The sequence below is a fragment of the Staurois parvus genome, unplaced genomic scaffold (assembly GCF_062004578.1).
Source record: "Staurois parvus isolate SC_StPar_1 unplaced genomic scaffold, SC_StPar_1.0 ptg000122l, whole genome shotgun sequence".
Lineage (NCBI taxonomy): Eukaryota > Metazoa > Chordata > Amphibia > Anura > Ranidae > Staurois > Staurois parvus.
In genome coordinates this window covers 10,482,732-10,504,089 of record NW_028317918.1, presented here as the reverse complement: position 1 = coordinate 10,504,089, position 21,358 = coordinate 10,482,732, and the positions used below count along the sequence as shown (strand labels likewise).

Sequence of the window (21,358 nt, the reverse complement as noted above, 5' to 3'; positions counted from 1 at the left end):
TGATTACCAATAACTCATCTTTAAATATTGTCTAAAACCTTTGCTAAATATGTATATTTATTTTTCATCTAAAACCACCTGCAAAAAGTGAAAAAAATATCCACAGATTTTAATTAATTTCTATAGCAAAAAATCTCTGCAAACCAATATACTACAGGTTGTTGGTCACATAAAGATAGCACAGAATCCACTGACCACAGGATAATTTTTATGAAGTTTAAAACATTTACAAAACAAACTGCAAAACGTGTATATCCTATAATTTTGTATTTTGTTATCAATAAAAAAATGTGGAAAATTATAAGTAAAGATAACTTAAGTCAATACAGTATATCTAAATTCTATTGTTTTTTTTTCCTTTATTGCAAAAAGGCTAATTAATTTTTGAATGATGTCACTAGTTTTAGGTATAATTTGCAAATAACTAAGACATTATTTAACAAGTAATTGCACAGGACACATAAATACAAGACAACAGAGCTGGATATAGTAATCAGTTGACAAGCCTAAATACTATTTTTAGTTAAAGTGGAGAAAATAAACCTGTATAGGCAGGAAAAAGCAATATTTGGTTGTTCAAAGAAAAAAAAAAAGACACCGATGGTAACCCCTGGAAAAATTTATCTGCAAGAGGTTTATATATACAATAGATTTAGGCAACCTAAAATTCAATGAAAAAAAAATATTTTAAATGTAAACCTTTGTTTTGTAAAATTATCACCAGGAGTTCAGGACATACTATTCTCACATTATCTGGCTATGTAATAGTTCAGATTATAAACACATCTAAGAGAAATGAGTAATTAGTAAGAAAGCAGAACTGTTATTTCAAAATATTTTTTACTTTTAGTTCTAGAAAATCTGAATGTGATTAGTAACTCCACTTTTGTTGAGAAAAAAACAATTCCCCTGGGTGATCAATTTACATACAGTGTTTTAAGATATGGATTCTGAATGGGAGAGTCTGGTTTGTTATATATCAGCCAAAATACTCTGGAATGTCTGCATCCCTTACATAGTATAGTGTTTAAGCCTCAGGGAGTATCTCACCAAAGCTAAAATTTCTATTGCAGAGGATGCCTAAAATGTTACTTGTATTTTGGTGTAGACTTCGGGAAAATCAGTCAGCCAATCAAACAAGCAGGAAATGCCATTTCCTGGGGAGTTATGTACACCAACAGTGTTGGTTAAATTTAATATGGCTTGTGTAACAATTCTGTATGTTATATAATTCAGTTGCTATATTTTTTCACGAAAGTGGAGTTATCCTTTAAAGCTTAATTATTGATTATACCTGCACCACTGTAATTTTTTTTATTCTGCTGTTGGTAGTATAGTTTTTAATTTTATTTTTCAATGCCAAAAACCATTAAATGTCATATAAATATTTCAAATAAAACTATTAAAAAACAAAATTAAATAAAAATACGAAACTCTAAACTTATATTAGCCTAGGAGACATGTAAATTAGCATGTCGCAAAAGTAGCATGAAAAAGAGCTAAATATTTGTAATACAGCAATGTAGATTTAAATAGAGAAAAAAAACATATGAGTTGGTTTATGCACATAAAAAAATACATGGTAATAATAATAATAATAAACATAAACAAATATGATTTAAATATATGATGAAAAATGACCTTAAATGTTTATCTGCCTATAGGAATTGAAACATAAATACTACATATGCACATATAGGTAAATTACTCAAAAGCAGAGTAAACAAAGTTTAAAGTATATATCAACTGAAAACAAATTAGTATTTTTGTAGCTTCCCAGTCCTTAGATGTTGTGGTTGTATCAGTTTTCACATTATAGGCTAAAACATTTTCACCAAGCACAGAAAATGCCTTTTGATCTTGCCAGAAATGTGGTGTCCTCACTTAAAAGAATGCACAAAGAAACTTATTTTATTTTGTAATCTATTACTTCCATCAATCCACCATATAATGGGATTACCCTACCCTGGTTCATTTAGCCAAAGGTAAGTTGAATACTCATTGAAATTCGGTGAAAACAAACTTACTGTAGTGGTGAATCTTACTGAAATCTATAAAAAATGTGAATACTTACCTTTTGAGTTTGAAAAAAAAGTCTTTCTTCAGGTAGTTTTAGCAGTGACACATACTTTTTCAGCAAGCTACAATAGGCTCACTTTGACTAGCAGACAGAAAATTGTCCATTACCTATCTGAAGCTGTCTCAGTTCTCGCTGATGCAAAATGTTCCAGTAACAGGAAATTTTCAATCAAACTCTCATTATTAATTAAGAGAGAACATATGATACAGCAGTGTAAAATTTGATAGCAAAATTATTTTTGTTTTTTAGGGAGAATTGGCTGAAATGTGCTAGAAAGAAGAGTGCAGACATGTGCTTTACATTAAGAGTTAAGAGACAGTAACAACATTTCCAGCAACAGGACAGTTTGAGTCAGTGAAAATAGGCCTAACCAATGTATGCCTAACTTTTACTTTTTCTATGAGGACAGGGGGTGCAGTGAATATGACTGATATAATTTGAGGTGGTTTAGGTGCACACTGTTTTTGTACTTTTTTAATGATGAGGTGGTATGCTGTGATTAAAGCTCCAAGAAAGGATGGTAAGTAGTAAGTGAATGATGTACTTTAAAACTTAAAAAAGCCATATGAACAAATAATAAAAATCAAAAACCCCAAAAGTAATAACAACTCCAAAATATTTTACCTAAAAAAGCCTGCATTTGTTAAAAGGAAGCCTTGCAGAAAAAAATTAACCTAAAAAAAATTTCATATTTACAATGAAAAACCATTTTTTTTCGGAGGGGTTGATTTACTAAAGGTAAATAGGTTGTTCCATTTGCAAAAGAATTTTCCCCAGAGCTTAGTGGATGTGGGGAATGTTCACTTTGATCAAAATACCCAATCATATACAAGGAAAAAAATAAACAGCATTTTGCTTGCACATGATCAGATGATGGAAGTCAGCAGAGCTTCACCTCATTCAGGCATACAACTCTGGGAATAATTCCCTTGCACAGTGATCATTCTATTTGCCTTTAGTAAATTAATCCCTTTTCCTTTTAAAATAAATGAAATCCCCCAAACATTATCCTTTGAAACAAAAGCCTGAGAAGCTGAAATAAATGTTTAACCTAAAATAAAGGCCCTATTACTATACAATAATAAAAAAAATTATATACCCTTAAGATTGCCATATTGCCCTCCTAAAACGAAAGCCGTATTGCAAAGAATAAAAATCCTATGGATGAGACAGCAGCTGAAAATGACAGCTGATTATCACATAATAAATTATGACAAAAGTCCCCAATAATAAGATCGAAAAGGCAGCAAAGGAGTGATTTCCAAAGAGGCAGCAAACATTAAAATACAGTTTCCTAACACTGTGATCTATTCCTATGCAGTTTGTCAGCTTTCACTATTGTTTCCATATAACAGCTTCCAAAGCACTGACTCAAAACTGACCCAATTCCCCCATCCACACATTCAATGTGGATGGGGGAATCCTCCACGCTGTATCTTTGTATTCTGACAGCAGAGAGACTTCCCCACCATCAGATTACACACAACAGCACTGCAGTCTATTGCCTATTCTATTGAATTATGTTTTTCCAACAGGGCAGTTGAACAGAAATCTATCAGTAGATCAACTTCTGTTTGACCACAGTGGCCATATATGGATTGAAATTCAACTGGTCCTTGCTGAGCTGGCTGAATTTTGATTCATGTATAGCCAGCTTAAGCCTGCTGGCCATGCAGTGCACTATGTTTTAAAAACAAATCCCAGATGAACCCACACAATCTCAAACCCACATGATCTGCCTCAAACCCGTGGTAGGAAGCAAACCTGAACCTCATTCCTAAAGAGGAACAAAAGCAGACGTGTTTGAAATCCATCCTGTGTGACAACTACGGCTCCTTTTAAAGCGGAGATGAGGATAGACATGAAAATACAGAAAATGTGTTATTCACAGGATTAACAGGTGATAATAGTGGTAAAAAGCCTGAAAACAGAAGCCAGTGAATCTGAGAACTGGTAAGCTGCAATATATGAAACTATTGTTTTGTAGTTTATTTGCTGCAAATTTCTGTTTACATTGGAAGTCAGTAGATTCAATGACTCAAAAGGTCTGTGACAAATATAAACTACCTACCCTTTTTAAAATAATAGAAAATAAAATGAGTGACATAGAAAAAAAGAGAAAGACTAACTGGGATGGCAATATACTGTTTTTGTATAGGGCGTACAGAAAAGTGATTTTTTTTAGCACCTACACTGTCAAAGAAATGTACTATTTATGTACTCTAGTAAAGTGCATTGTAGTCCCCTGTAGACCTAACAAGAAAATGCAATTCTCTCTTTGCAGAAGTTTCCCTACCACTATGCAATTTTGGCACTGTTGTTAACATTTACTTTGGGTAGCATCACAAAGCTTTCATTGTGTAAAGGAAACATATAGAGGTTGATTTATTAAACTGGAGAGTGCAAAATCTGGTGCAGCTCTGCATACAAACCAACCAACTTCCACGTTTTTTGTCAAAGCTTAATTGAACAAGCTGAAGTTAGAAGCTGATTGGCTACCATGCACAGCTGCACCAGGTTTTGCACTCCCCAGTCTTCGTAAATCAACCGCATTACATTTTTATATATTTTTTTTTTTTTATGTCCAGAACTAAATATACATTTTAAAGATATCTTTCTTATTTGTTTTTAGTCAGGTTAAAATGAAATATAACATAGCAAGTATAGCTCTAGGCTCCCAGTACCAACCTTAGCAGCTTTGCTTTAATAAAAAGTGCACAACAGCTCAGCTTGGAGTCATATAGATTTTCACTCACAAAGAGGGAGTCTGAATGCCAACAGCTTCTGCTGTGCTCTCTTTAGAAACCCCCCAAAGTTCTGTGAATCATGTGGCAGGGGTTCACCCTGTATTTCTTTTAATTAGTTTATATACATAGTAAAAATAAATTGTGTGTTTAAAAACTGAAAAGCTAAAAAATAAAAAAATAAATTGGCCAAAAACCATTATGCTTTCCCTTTACCTAATAGGTAACTCTGATCAATGCGGCATGTTGATAAGGAACCCTACCTGACAGATGCCTTTAGGACAACTATTAAAGTCAAAAGATGCTTGTATGTTTAAAGTGATGACATGAAGAAAAAATGTTACCTTCCTGGCCAATCACAAAAATGAACTTCTAATTATTTACATACAACCTGTACAGTCATACTGATGATAGGTTCTTTTTGCTGGAAGTTAGACATTGTCAGCTACTCTAATTGTTACATTTCTATGATAGGCATGAGTTTTTGAGTCTCTGTTGTAGGATAACAAATGAGACAGTGTGCTGCACAACAAATTATAACCACACATAAAATCATGTCTACCACATTATAGCTGGGCATTTTTGACTGAAATATAAACAATTTTCAGAAGATGATTAGAATGAGAGCCAGACTGACATGTAGACCATTTAAAAGTTTGTTCTATGTGCTGTGATATCTAAATGATATATAAATGGTCATGTGCAGCTACATATTGATAATAAATATGCCATTTCAAATAACTGAGTTTAGTCAGTTCAGCAAATTTACGGAACACAAACTAATTGTAAACAAGTTAATTTAAATAAATTTGTTTGCAGTAGATGGATTGCTTAAAAATGGCAGAGACATTCTTATAGTCAGCTTACTATTTTTGATAAATTATTGACCGTAAGTAGGTTCTTATAAAGTAATATTTTTTGTAATGGCTTACATGGCGGCAGGGGTATCAGAGTGTGCCAGAGTTCACACTCCATTAAGGTAGACCCTTATGTTCTAGAGCCATCCACAGCAGTAATAAAATTTAAGGTAGTTAATTAAATAGGGACTCCAACATTATGTATAACATAAAGAAACCATATTACATAAAGCTGGCCCCTACTCTCTTACAGTTTTTTTGGTCACACAATTTTTTAAAATACAATATCTAGATCTTCTTATAGGTACAGTATGGCAGGATGGTTATAAGCACAAAGGGTATTGTAAGATACATATTATACACATATTACTAAAATATTATTGTCTACTTAATAAAAATAATTTAGTTTAATGAAAACCAACATATATCAACTATAACAGGTTTCTTCAATGGGTAATCCAACAATTGCTGCTCTTTTATAGTGTTATGCACTAGCTAAATTTTAGGTGACCAAACATGGTACAGCAAGGTTGAAAATAACTAAATTGTTATATGGATTTCTGAATACAATAAACAAATGGCTTACCATACTCTACTGCAAAAAGAAGTCAATAAGAGTCTATAAACATACTCTGCACATTATCAAGTAACACTTTCTGTATTAAACCAGTATCTGTTTAATCATTCAATAAGTGCTTATGTCAGTTGTTTATTATTTTACTCATTGGATTGCAATATCAACTTTGGTGGATGAAATGGTCATTCATTCTCTACATCTTGCACACCACCTATCTGATTTCTGAGTAATAGCCCCAAAATAGACCTATTTGTATATAGCCAAATTAAGTTAAGCGATATGTCCTAAAACTGAGAAAATAAAAGAAAGATGCTGGTTTTAAAAGCCTGAGCTACTTGCTCACTTATTGAATTAATGCAATAAAGATCCAAACAAGTAACTAAATTTAAGCTATTGCCTTTTAAAATACATTGTGTTTGGTTTGACATCTAGCAAATGACAATTGTTCTGATACATATAAAAAAGTAAACTCTGGCAAAAATTACAACAAACACACTTGAATATGAAAAAATAAAATAAAAATAATAACATTTTAATAATTTGATGATATCTGAACCTTTTGACATGGAAGTAAAAATTAAATTTAAAATGATTGTCCTTATGAGCCACTTGTCTTTAATAAAACATATTACTCTTCATATATATATATATATAGATATATTACAATTTTACCATGAAAAAATATTATCATACACACAGGTAATATTGAAGTGTTTAATATGTGAAATGGTCCTAACTTCAAATCTTGCTGTGTAAAAAATGAATTTGAAAACACTATGTTTCATGATTCGTCTATTAAAAAACATTTCTAGGCAAGATTAGAAGATATATATATATATGTATATATTTCAAGTTTCCACAAAACTATGCTAGAGAAAGATACGTGTAAGTTATATGATTTGGGGCTAGTTTTTCAAAATAGTAATCTTCAGATACATATTTTACAATTTCAAACTGTACAGATTAACCAGTGTTGTTTTTAACAACATTTACAGATCAAATCCTATTTTTAATTTTTTTTTATAAAACATACTTGTAAAATTAAAATCCACAGGATAAAATAAGGAAGATCAAAATATGCCTTAGTAGGTCATAGTGCTCAATCTTGAAAGCTGCATCTTTGGTATTTAGAGTTCCATACAAATTGATGTAGCCTACAGCTTCTTTTGACATGGAGAACAGGAATTGGTCCAGATCTATAATTATGAAACACTATTTAATAATTATATTAACAATAAATAATTTAGGACCTGAATAAATTTTCTTATGTTTTCATCACGTGGGCGGTGTAAATCATTTATAAATCAACTAAATTGTACCACTTTTTCAGAAAATTATATAATATATATATTTTATATTTATTTAGAAGCTTTGAAATAGTACAGTAAACACTTTGCAACACGGTGTATAAACTACAGAATGTCTTCTGAGATTCCATGGGTCTGTGGATAAACAATATTTTTTCTTTTTTAATGACCCATGGGTGAAAAAAACATGATCACAATCTTTCTTGTAAAGTTTGGATAATTTGGGAAACACTTGATCACACAAAAATAATATAAAACAGTCAAGTTTAAAACAGTGATATTGCATTTGTAATGCAGGTTTCTATCTGTACGATTGGCTTCTTGTGGTGACTATAAACATCTAAAGGGCTCAGTGATGTTTTGGAGAAAGAAAGATATATAGTGCTGTAAACAGGCACACACTGATAAGTGAGGCAAAGTCCGTCGCCTCCACAGTTTCAACAGTTCTCCTTCACATTTCAACTCATTTCTCAGGCCTGCTGAGAGCAGAAAGGTCCTTATATTGGACACGTCTTCAGCAGCAGACTTATAATCCTTCTGGGATTCCACACTAGATGGCCAGGATAATGATTCTGTTAAGTTGATGCTTTTGTTGGTCAACTTGTGCAAATCATGCTGCTTCAGTCCAGTAGAAATGACTAGCATATCCTTTTTCGTGCTATGAAAACAAAAAGATAAAGGTCAAAATTCGGTACTCCATCGTGAACACACATTAGATTCAATTTACTAAAGGAATAGAGAACTCTGACTTGTCATAGCTAAGCAGTCATTCACTAGAGTCTAGTGCATATACAGAGGCTATGTTTACTATAGATTAGACATGTACATTTCATTTTGTAAAGAATCAATATTCACCAAAAATTTGATTTTTGGAGATTAGGATGTAAATGACTCTCCAAATGGACATAGTCATGAATGTAAACAAATCCAAAAAAGTTAAAACAAAAGTACTAAATGCATTGGTTTCATTTGGATGATGTGACATGATTGGATAATGTTTCAGACATATGGAAAAAATTAATTCAGTTTTCAAATTTGTTCGATAATTCGGATTTGAGTAAATTTGTGATTTAAATTGAATTTGTATTTGTCACAGTAAGTCAGTTCAGCTCAACAGTGTAATGCAATTCACCGGTTTTAAACATTTTGGGCTGACAAATTTTGCATTATTTATTCTGTTGCATCTGAAAATATTGAACTGTTCAAAATAGTTTTGATATATTTATATCGAATCCACCTGAAATATGTAGAAATCTTCCAAAAAACTGCAAAATGTTTGAAATCTACCCAGACCAAATAATATGCTAAACAAATGCCAAATATAATGAAACAAATCACAAAAGCGAATCAGTTCAACATAAGGAATATTATCAAATGAAAATATTCAATAAACAAATGAATCTGAAACAAAACAAAATGAAAATTTCTGGCATGCACATGTCTGCTATAGATATCCAGCAATGTAAAGAGAAATGGAACAAAAAAGGACTTCATGATTGAATGACCAAAGTGAAATCAGTTTTGCTTTATTCATTAAGCTATGTGGATATTTTCTACTCCCTTAGTAAATCAACCCCAATATGTTACATGTACATGATGTGGTGTTTGACACTGATGAGTTAATATATTAAAAAAGCAATTCTGATATTTCTGTTAAAGTAATTAGGTGTTTCTCAAGAGCATTGTTTATTGGGCTTGTGTAAAAAGAATGCCATTAGTAAATCAGCCCCAGGTTGATTACGAAAGTGCTAATACACAAAAATAGCTAACGCTTTGCAGCAGACTTTTTATTGGATAAAATAAACCACACGCAAAGAATCATATTTATTAAGCAGTGAATGTGACAATCACCACACAGTCATAAGTGGTTATTTATTCTCTGTAATTTAAAACATACACCAAGAATATTTATCAGCCTTGAACATTTGGTGAATATCATATTCATTGCTTTATAAATATGCATTAGACAGAGCAATTTCACTAATGTGAATTAGAATTACATACATTTTAGGAGCACCTATAGGTAAAAATATTGGATGAAATCCTGAGTCACAGGGACAATGGAATAATGAGTTACATTGTGTAGTTTTCCTCCAGTCAAAATTTCAAACATTTTCATTAATTATCTTGATTTTGTTTTTTCATCTTGATAGACTAATAAGACACCCAGGAGGGAGGGAGCCAGCATTATTCTAAATATTTTTAAATAACATGCTAATAGGTCTTTATGGCTTCTGGACATACATACTTTATTTGTGGGTCAGTCTTCTCAGTATATCATGTTATGGTTTATTACACAAATTGCTATTTGTATTCAGCAGAAATAAAACAGTATTTTGGACACATACATCTCAATACAAAGTTTTTTTGGAAATAACTAAAAGCTACCATATTAGTGAAAAAAAGTCATAGTTTGCCCATCACTTTAGAATATGACTTTTTAATATATCTAAAAAAAGGAAATGTCTGTTTTACTTGACAGTGACTAGTATATGATCATTAATTCTAAAAAAAAAATAGGTCTAATCGGAGGTATTAATTGTTAAAGAGGATCTTCATTCCCCTCCAAAAAATGAAAAGTTAGCAGCTACAAATACTGTAGTTGCTGATTTATAATATAAGGGCTTTTACCTGTCCAGGGATCCAGCAATGTCCTCACCCAAGCTGATTCTTCAATCAACTTTGGGTGAAGATGTTAGCATCTTAGGTAAGTTAAACTGGCAGTGAAGTTTTCCAGCTTCACATACAGTTTCCTACAGTACATACGTAACCCATGCTGCAATTTGTGAATGGTCCCACAATCTTGTGGGACCTGTGATGTGTCCCAGAAGGCTGTGGGGGGAAGGAGGATGGGGGAAGTAGTAGCTGGTACCTGTCAAAACCAGGTACCCTTTTCCTCCCCAAAAAGTGGCAAATGTGACAGTGGAGGAGGCAGGATGCAAACAAGCAAGCAGAACTTTCCCTTTTGGGTGAAGTTCTATTTTAAAATGGAACTTAAGTAAATGAACCACTTTACCTCTCACACCTGTACACCTACTATGGACCATAACAATTTTTTTACTTTCTGCTATGACCCTGTTTACAGTATTCAGCCAGAGCTCTGCCATTAATTAAGATAACAAAGTAATACATATATTGTTTTTTTAAGGTCAAAGAAGGATTTCTTTTTGTGATTTTGTCTTGCAAAAACTTTTTTTCTTAATTATTAGACCAAACAGTAGCAAAATTTACAAAACAAAATCTAAAAAAAATCAGTACATTTAATTCTGTAATTTGTCCTCTTTTAAAATTACACTAAAATTATCATTCTGATACAAAGCATTGCAAAGTTTTTTTACAAATGAAATGTGTTTTTTTTTTAATTTTGCACTCTTTTAAATGTGACACTAAAAAAATTAACAAAACAAATGAAAACAAAGAAATTAAAAAAAAAATAGAAATGAGCAAATAAAAAAAAAATCAGCAAGAAAACACTATTTGAATAGAGAAGGAGAAGGAAAAGTTAATTAGAGCCGATTAAGATTATTAAAGGGTTAAAGACAGGCAATTTTTATTTAAAAAAAACCTTTTTTACTTGTCAGGTTGCTTGATATGACATCATCTGCAGACCAAAGCTCATCTATTTGTTACTCTGTATATTTTTATTTCCTGTCTGAACAGTGTTGATAAACACTGAGTCAGACAGCTTTTCTTTTGACAGCAGCAGCTGCTAGAGCTGCTCTATGTACACATCAACTCCCATATTTGATTGATCAGAGCAGAAACGTTCTGGAGGAGGAAGGGGGTTGAGGCAGCAGAGCAGAAGGACTAGAAGCACTACAAATGTCCTATTTATTATCATTACTTTTTTGAGGGCCTGTGCAGAATGTCCAGTGTCCAAAATTAGTTTAAAAACTGCAGAAAGGAAATTTTCTATTGCAGAAGAGATTCTGTATGGCTGATTTAAGTAAGCATTTGAGACTCTTTACTAAAAAAGGGTGACTATTCATTTTAATCATCCAGTCCAGTCATGTAAAATAAGTTTTCAGGAAGTTGCTTTTGACATGACTGGATAGCAGAAATGAAGATTCTCAAATTTTTTAGTAAATCTCCCTCTGTTTGTTTCTTCTGACATAAATGCATATCTCCCTTGACTGCCAGCTCAGAGTACAATCTAAGCATGCCTTGGGTGCTGAGGTAACATTCCCATATGTGAAGAAGTTATGTCATCCTTGCCCAGAAAATCTGGAAGACCGAAGACTCTAAATCCCCAAGATGAATGGGAAAAGTGGAAGCACCTGCAATGGAGTGACAAGAGGCCTGTGGACATAACAACTCTGGAGGGGGACACATTGCAAGGTAATTGTGCCATAATGTGTATTATGCTGGACATTATGGCAAGCATTACTAGGACCCCTAAGATTTGCATATCGCTTAGCTCAAATTTAATAAGAACTTACTTAAAATGTATCAAAGCCAAAACTTTTTTTAGTTTGTGATTGGTTTTCAATTTTTAATGGTATGGCGCTAGAACCCTTGCCATATTTTTAATGCTGTCTGGGTCCTTGTTGGGGAGAACCACCTTCTCTATTTGTCTTGGTGGCCACTGTCACTGGAACTAAAAATACAATAAAATCTGAACTGTTTAAGAGGCCTCAATTTGGAGAGATTATTTCTTATTGGGTTTACAGGATAGTGGACATATACATATTCCCAATGAGCCACAAATTGTGGAAAAGGGGTTTTACCATTCCTCACATTATATAAAGTTAAAAGCATTTAGCTTTACATATATTTTAGCCATAAGCATAATTTAAATCCTAGTATTGTTCTATGTATGCTGCTATTTAAAATATAAAAAAAAATAGCACCATTTGGATACCACATACAACAAGCTAAATGCATGCTCAGAGATAGATAGATAGATAGATAGATAGATAGATAGATAGATAGATGAACCCTATATAGTATATATACACCCTGATCTCTATATATTGCAGGAATTAAGGCAATCAGTTGAAGTTTTGTTTTGTATTATATACTCAGCAAAATTCTCTTACGAATATCTATAAGGCAAATATGTTAAATATATATTAAAAAAAGGTGACTGAGTTTAGTTGTAAGCGTAACAACATAACAAAACTGTGTTCAATTAATGGTACAACAAAGGAATTAAGAGACAAATCTGTACACGTACTTATATGTACTAGTCATAAATTGGAAAAATGTAATTTACAATTTAATAATTGAATGCTTGTATCAAGGGCTAATGGCTGAAGCAGAAGTTAAATACTATAAATTAATTTTACTCAACTTATCAGCATAAAGTTAGCAGGATAAATAAGTTGTTATTATACAAATATAGTATTTTAATATGGCCAGAATTAGGTTACTGAGTGCTGCAGTTACATTTTTAAAGATGGAATTTGCGTTCCTCATGCACTTTTTTCCAAGGTTGTGTTACGCTAATTAAGACTGTGTTTATGCAAACTGATTCCCAGGTGAGTTTTGTAAGGAAGAAAAAAAAAAATCCTACAAATAGGCTTGTGGAAATGCATATGAATTAGGTATGGCTACAAACAATTACACAAAAATCCAGTCTGTTCATTGACCCTGCTAGCTAAACACACAACAGACAGCAAGCATGGAAAGTGTTTTGTTTGGGAAAATCTGGCTGTTCACTGGCGGGCTTTAATAACGTTGTGAAAAGAGCAGCAGGATGTATCAATTCATTGGAAACCAATCAGTTTTCTCCACTCAGAAAATCAAAGTTGGACAACAATTTTGAAACAGACAACAAGTAGACAATTGCTCTTTTGTATTGTGTTATTAAAGCCGACCTTTAACTAAAAAAGCAAGGTTTCTTATTTACTTTGCTCCCCTACCCTTATATCAAAGTGCTGCAAAAATAAGAATGAAAAAACCTGTAAAGAAAAATGTATTTAATATACTTTTTGTCCCTCTGGCTTCTGTCCACAAGGGTAATGTCATGCCCCATCCAGCGAGATCTTGGGAAATGCTGAGTAGCCCATATCTCATGAGAAAAAGTTTCTGCACTGTGTTTGGGCATCATTACTTGTCATCACCCCTACCAGTAGACCAGTAGGGAATACACAGAAAGGTAAATATATTTATTAACCTTTTTTACAGATTTTTTTTTTTTCTGCTTTGCAACACTTTGGCATGGGGAGGGAAGCAAATGTATTTATTACTACTACTAGTATTACCATTATTACTATACAAAGTTTATACAGTGCCATCAGTTTGCACAGTACTTTACAAAATTAGAGTAGACAATACAGTTACAATTTTTTATGTGACCTTTAACATAAACACGTGCGTGTGTGAGGATCTTTAAAAATATGAAAGAATGTCAAATGCACTCCACTTAGCTCCTCCTTTTTTTAACAAAATTAATGAATTGACTACATATAGTAATGACTCCACCCAAAAAACCAACCTTCCTTGATGCACTTTACCACTCCTAGTTTGCTTACAAGTATATGGGATAGGGGACTTCCCCTATCCTTGTGAGCAAACCAGGAGTAGTGAAATGCATCAAGGAAGGAAAGTTTAACATGGAGGCACTACTGTACACAGACGTTCTTTCATATTTTTAACGAAGAGTGGAGATGGACTACAATGGCCAGCACCCAGGATGTCCATGTACAAGAGAAGCCAGTCTTGAGTGGAGCTATGATTCTGTGAATATTTCTGTGAGGATCTTTAGTTTTAGTTTCTGCTCTTTTTGCATTGTATTTCACAGATGACAAAGCAAGTGCCTGTTAAACATGCATACACTAAGTTCTACTTTAAGTAGATCTAAAATACATGTGGTTGAATTATAATTTTCTTTAAAAGATATTTAATTTAAAGCACTACTAAAGAGCTGATAGGGTTACATTTGTTTATTAAACCCTGTTCAAAGCTTCAAAATCATTTTTTAAAAATGTATGAACTTCAGATTCGCAGTGACGTGCAACCTTGCAAAAGAATATATAATCAATAGTAAAAGTGTTTTTAGCCATGCCAAAGGCATCTTCTTGGTGCAGACATTAGAGCTCTTTTGCAATGAATCTGTCTATTATCTTTCATCTTCTTGGACCCAGTGGAGTGTACTGTGATGTGGGATCATGCAGCTGAGTTTTAACAAGTACCATCACCATGTATGACTGTTTCCAAAAGAAAGAGCACAAAAGACATGTGACTGGCAGCAGGACATATTAATCATTACTGGATGGATGCAAGCAAGCAGCTGCATACTGCTGGATTATCATGTATCTCAAGAAATATACACAGTAAATAGTTGGTTATGTTATCTATACAATGAGGGTTCCTGATCATTTCCACAGAGGGGTCTAGAACCTCAAATGATTGTAATTTTTCTCCAACATGCAAGTTCACTGAAATGTAAATTCTCCATTGATTGTCCTATTCAGTGAGAATACAAAAAACACCCTCCCCACAGAGATGAAGGAAATTTTAAGTGGTTTAGGTGCAATTTACCTGTCACAGTAACTGAGGTGCCCCAGCCAACTGCAAAAAGTTGATTATTTTATTCTGCAAAATAAAATTGTTAATGCGGTGGGTTATGTTTTGTTTCATACAAAGATTTATTTTTTTCATGTAGCATAAATGTTTTACAACTGTATTGTGAACAATAGAGAATTAGAAGTATGAAAGAGTCTTTGGTACTGTGTTATTACTTTATGAGGGGGCATTTTCAATAGAAATACTGGAAAAGGTGAGGCATCACCAAGAGCAAATTTACCCTATGCCACAACATTTAAAGTGAAACTATAATGGTTTGTTCAATTTTATATTAGTTTTTTTCCAGATATGTCAAATAAACCTAAACGTCTACCTTCTGTCTTGCATACAGAATTCAAAGTGCTAAATTGCAATATTTCATATTTATTTTAAAGAAAAAATTGTCCTAATCATACTAAATAAATAAAGAATTAGGTATAAAACCACAAAACATTCCCTTAAAGTGGTTGTACAGGGTCATGTTGTTTTCCCTTCATGCATTTTATGCATGAAGGTAAAAAACCTTCATTGTGCAGCTTTCCCTGCAGCCACCCCTAATACTTACCTGAGCCTGAGCTCAATCCAGCGATGTGCATAAGAACAGTGGTTCTCCTGGGTCTCTTTCTCCTCATTGTCAATCACAGACATTGAAGAGGGAACGGGGGGCGTGACTGAGCCACACAATGTGTGTCCCATATACAGATAGAGATGGCTTGGGATCAAGCATGCACAAGTATCCCCAAAGCAGGGGTGGACTGACACCTCATGGGGCCCCCCGGGCAATAGAGGATCATGGGGCCCCTGTGTCCTTGCCCACACTCAAAGCACACCCAAAAAGCCTGTAAAAGGTACCAGGGGCATTTCATGGGGCACCCAAAGCTTTATTGTAGAAATCAATTATAAAAAACATGTTAACAGCTCCATAAAGACAGGTATAGGCATTAATTCCTGATGATAGATTTTCTATGGTACAATAAAGCTTTGGTTCTTCAGCAACTTGGAGTGTGGTCATCCATTCTCTTACAATAGTACTTTGGCTGCTTGCTCTGGGGGCACTCAGTGAGGGGGAGGGACCAGAAGCACTGGTGGAGGACCCAAGAAGAGGAGGATCAGGGCTGCTCTGTGTAAAACCATAAATAGCAGGTAAGTATGATGTGTTCATTATTTTAATGAAAAATATATGTACCTTTAGAACCACTTTAACTCTTAATCCTTGATATTGATCCTCACCCTATCATGTAGCACTAAATTTAATGCCTAATTTTAGCCCTTTATGTGTATCCTCACTTATGAAACCTAAGGATGTATTCACAACCTAACTGTAACCCTAAAGGACATGTAAAGACATGTTAGATTTTGGACAGAGTAAAGAATGGTTAAAGCCACACAAAAAATAATTATTCAAAGTGTGGAAATCCCCTTTTAAACAGTAATCACTAGAAAAATCCTCAGTGGATGTTTTCTGCACTTTTTTCATCTTATGACAACTCAAAATGTTAGATTTTCCTCACTTACAATCCCGGTGACAATTGTTTCCAGAACTATCATGCTACTGGGGCGAAAATCCCTAATGGACACTTAGAATGCAAAAAAAACCTAACAGGGGTTGTAACTCCTCACCACTTCATCCAAGCCAGAGCTAACAACTATTTGCTGAACAAAACTAATACCAAGGACTACTTGGAACAAGCATATTTATCTTAAAGAATACATGCTTTAAATGATATGAAGTTTAATTATCAAAGATACATTCCCTATTATATAATATAATGAATGTATTTTTAAGGTTTTTATTGTTATTATTAATATTATTTTGGCTAAATTTCCAAAATATTATATAACTACTCTATCATTCTCCCTCTGAATGCATGCAAAAAAATTAAATTGTATGTTGCTTTAAAAATAAAATCTCATCAAATAAAATGAATGCCTTCCTTGTTGAAATAGAAACAGTTAAAATATCATTCATTTTTTCCTGCATTGCTTCTATAGCATTTCAGCAATAAAGCCTATTGTATTATGTGGAAAGTGAGAAATCACCAGTGCTCAGATTTTTGTTTTCAACATTTATTTTCCTCTAAATAGTTTTATGCATGTGTCAGGAAATCCATTTTGCTTTAAAATGTGTGAAATAGATGAAGACTCCATGCTGCCTAAGCCATCAAATTCATGTTGTGACAGAACCAGGGAACTTTCATAGCAATAATCCGTTTAAAAATCCTGACTTTAATGTGCAATAATGTCTACGACCACTGCATAGAAACTGCATCGAAACAAATTCCCTTAGATAGCCAAGCTTCAAAGAGAGCAGAAAATCTCTGTACCCTTCTAACCACAACACAAATTTAATCCTGGCATGGCACATTAGCGAGGATTTCCTTACATGGAAATCAAATGTAAGACCTTTCTGTGTGGTGTTACTAAAATACTTTAGGCATGATTTCTACAATCTAAAGCAGAAGAAACATTGATTTGGGGCTCGGAGCAACCAATCAGATTTCAACTTTTGTTTTTTAACCAACATTGGGAAAATTAATCAACAAACTTGACATGTTGTCTTTTGTCACCTTTTGGAAAGCCTTAGGACTGTTGTCAGTGAAAACTTTATGCACATACACTCCGGGTACTTTTAAAATAAAGCTGGCTTCAGAAGTGCCTACAGATTAATCTACCATCTTGGGCATATAGCCATCTACTGACAATGAATCAACGGAAAAATAAACTTCCTCAGTTTTCATATTTAGCATTTAAATATACACTTTTAATGATCAAATATATATGCTAATGTTTAAGGAGGTGGGGGCATGGGAGATCAGTCAAACTCTCCGGGGGATGGTCCCATTCCAGAGGAAACAATAACAGCTGCTGTAATAATTTCAACCTGAAACAGCTAGGGTGGCTTTCTGATTTCTCTTGCTACTACTAGACATGAAGGTCAGAATTTAGGATAATTAGAATTAGAACACCCTTTATCAATTTATCAAAAGTGATATATTAATATGTTACAAAAGGGGGTTTATTTCACCTCTCCCCCCAACATCTGAAAAATTGTAACATGGTTCCAGAATCCTACACTACATAGTACATTTTCACACTACTGTAATACATTTTTGGAAAGTCTTAAAAAATAGAAAATGGTTATAATATACTGTGTATATATATATATATATATATTAAAATAAATAAACTACCTTCTTAAATGTATTTTAAGTGGTATATATAATCCCAAAGAGTGGGTGCCACTTATGGGTCTCGAGGGGTGAAAACACAGTGAAGAATTTATTTTGATGTTTCGACGAGACACAAGCTCATCTTGCTTAAGTTCTGAGGAAAACGAAAATGTTCCTCATCAAAATAAAATCTTTACTGTGTATTCATCTCAGGACCTAAGGAAGATGAGCTTGTGCCTCACCGAAACGTTGAAATAAAATCTTCACTGTGTGTTCACCTCTCAAGTTCCACTCTCTCTTTTTGATTATATGCACTACAGAGTTTGCAGCACACCCGGGACAATTTTTTTAATCTCTGATATCTGTGCACTGAATTATGTAGAAGTGGTATATAAATATGTAACAAAGTGTTTTATTTAACCCCCCAACTTCTGAAAAATTGTGACATTTCGAGAATCCCACATTACAATAACTTTAATACATTTCTGGAAAGTCTTAAAGGGAAGATATAGTGACCAGTGGTAAAAAGGAAAATCTTAAGTAGGATGGAGAAGATAAAAGATGACAGAAGGTTTGTGGTATTTATTAAAAAAAAAAAAAAAAGTATATGGAATTAGAGATTTTTATTTAACCCTTTCAAGATCATTGAGCTGTGGATGGCCAGACCAAATTTCGCAAGGTTAGTGTGTTATGGTTAACTTCATGATCACTCTATGACTAATTTGCCTACCTATATCATTTTCATACATTTTTAAGAGCATATTAGGCTTTATAAATACCTTGTTAATTTTTTTTTTGTAATACCTGCAAAAATTTTTTTTAATGTAATCTTTATAATGATTAAATCATAAATAATCATTATTTCAGTTTTGTTAGTATATATGAAAATAAAAGTTTTAAACAGATGCACACTGCCATCTTCTGACTGGATAGTTTTGTTTGCATACAATCCTCCAACCTGCATGTGATCACCTGATTGGATGCTTTGTTTATCACATGATTAGAAATCACAGTGAATGATTTTAACACATTAAACAATAAATTAATTAACAACTTATCTTAAAAATGCTTCCTTCCCTGTCCCTGTCCTCACATCTTTTTTTGACTAACTTGTGTAATAAAGAGCTGTATACTTACCTATTTTAAGAAAAAGCTGGTCTTGTCACGTGATGTCACCTGTGTCAGTCACAGCCGTTGCAGGGAAGATGAGAGAGCACTCAACAACACCTGGAAATGCCTGGGAGTGATGACATCATACATAGGCTTACTATGACCCATCCATTGTTGGTGTTCCCTCCTCTCCCCGGCAGCTGCTACTGGCCAGCTGCTACTGTAACCAGGGCCACACATATTTGTGTTAAGCTGTTGGATTGTATATATAATGTATACTCCCCCACCCATTCGCCTTACCCCACTCTCACCCCTTCGCTTCCCCTACCCATGATGGTTTCTAATGTTCTACGATTGTGCTTCCTGTAATTTGTTTCTTACCTATCTGGTATACTGCTTGTTTTTGCAGGTTGCACTTATATTTTCTTTTGCTACTAACAAGTTCTGTTTGCTGGAGGTACTTTATATTGGAATAGAATATTGAATGGAAAAAAAATATAACAGAGAGCTCACACGCACATAACGATATCAACCTAAGTGCTTTGGTGTGCTTTTAATATTATTCCAAAAGGGAGTGCATGTTCTTGTTTTTGTTTAAAACAATATATTATTAGTAACAAAATGGCTCGTGAATCAGCATAATAAAATCGGAAACTGAGAACAGGACACATTGGAAGTTAGCTCTCCAATAGTGATAATGTTCTCTTTTTTGTGCATTACTTCTGGATACCCATACACAGTGGTGTATTTACCACAAGGCAAACAAGGCATTTGCCTAGGGTGGCATTTTTCAGGTGGGCAGTGCTGCCCCCAAAAGAAGGGACACACGCAGCACGGGGACCAAGTGGGATCTGAGAGAGGCTGCAGGCTGCTTGATGGTGTACGTAGAGCCTGAATCTTGTTCCTGGGGATGTCCAGAGCTGTGGAGGTGAGTGTCTTATCTCTTGCCGGGGTGGGGGGGGGGAAGGTTGCCAGTGTATGGGGGGCTGGGGCGCTGTTGGTCAATGACATGCTCTCTTTGTGGGGGAGGGAGGTGTTGTCCTGTGTCAGGGTCTCTTCATGGGGGGGGAGCAATTTTTGTGTTGCATAGGGCAGCACAAAACCAAAACACACTGCCCATACACAGTGGGTTAATGTATTAAAGACAAAAAAGCTAACTTTGCAAAGGACATTGCATTTTGCAAGGGAATTATCCCCAAAGCTTAGTGAATGAGGTGAAGTGCTGCTGATTGCCATCATTCAATCGTGTGCAAGCAAAAATGCTGTTTTTTTTCCTTGCACCCTTGGCAACATATTACATTTTACACCTATATGTAGGGTGTAACATTCATCATGTTGCTAAGTACACTCCTCACCCCCAGAAGTCCCCAACCTGTGACAGCATGAAGTGGTTCCTCCACCCTGCAGCTGCTGTAACTTTTAAAATCAGCCTGAAAAAAAGGAATAATTTTATTCACAGAGATCTGTGAATTAATAAACTACAAGTCCTGTCGGCCATTACAACAGATGAACTTGTAGTTGTCAATGAAATATGAGTGTGGTATTGAGCACACTCATAGTCTATTGACTCTTCCTCCAGATTTCTGATTAACTGAAAGCCCTATAGAAGCACAGGCAGAAAGATAGAGGAGCAGTCTGCAGGAGCCTAGCATTACACCCATCATTCACAGATTGTGGGTGCAATGTTTTGCAGGCTCCTGTGACAAAAAATAATAAATGCACATTTTTTTCCCTCCCAAAATATGTGCATTTACTAGTTTTTTCTTTAAAAGTCAACTTAGCCTTTAACCAATTGAGCTCCAGAAGATTTTATCCCCTTCATGATTAAGTAATTTTTTGCTATTCAACACTGGGCTACTTAAACTGACGACAGCACGGTCACGCAATGCTGTACCCAGACGAAATTTAAATAATTTTTTTACACAAATTGAGCTTTTTTTTGATAGTCTTTGATCACCATTGTTTTTCTTTACACTATAAACAAAAAAAGACAAAACATTTTGA

General features: G+C 34.0%; 1 protein-coding gene across 2 annotated transcripts in view; it reads right to left on the bottom strand.

Annotated features, from left to right (window-relative positions):
• Positions 1-339: 339 nt before the first annotated feature.
• The window catches only part of PCDH10 (protocadherin 10), a 97,427-nt gene continuing 76,408 nt past the window's right edge, over positions 340-21,358 (bottom strand). The window contains exons 5-6 of one of the 2 annotated variants that reach the window (XM_089672206.1): positions 15,051-15,104; positions 340-8,223 (exon numbers count right to left, since the gene is read on the bottom strand). In XM_089672206.1, the coding sequence (XP_089528332.1) occupies positions 15,100-15,104 (5 nt within the window). In that variant the 3' untranslated portion in view covers positions 340-8,223; positions 15,051-15,099. The remainder of the gene's footprint in view (positions 8,224-15,050; positions 15,105-21,358) is intronic. The other variant, XM_089672205.1, reaches the window with a different exon arrangement.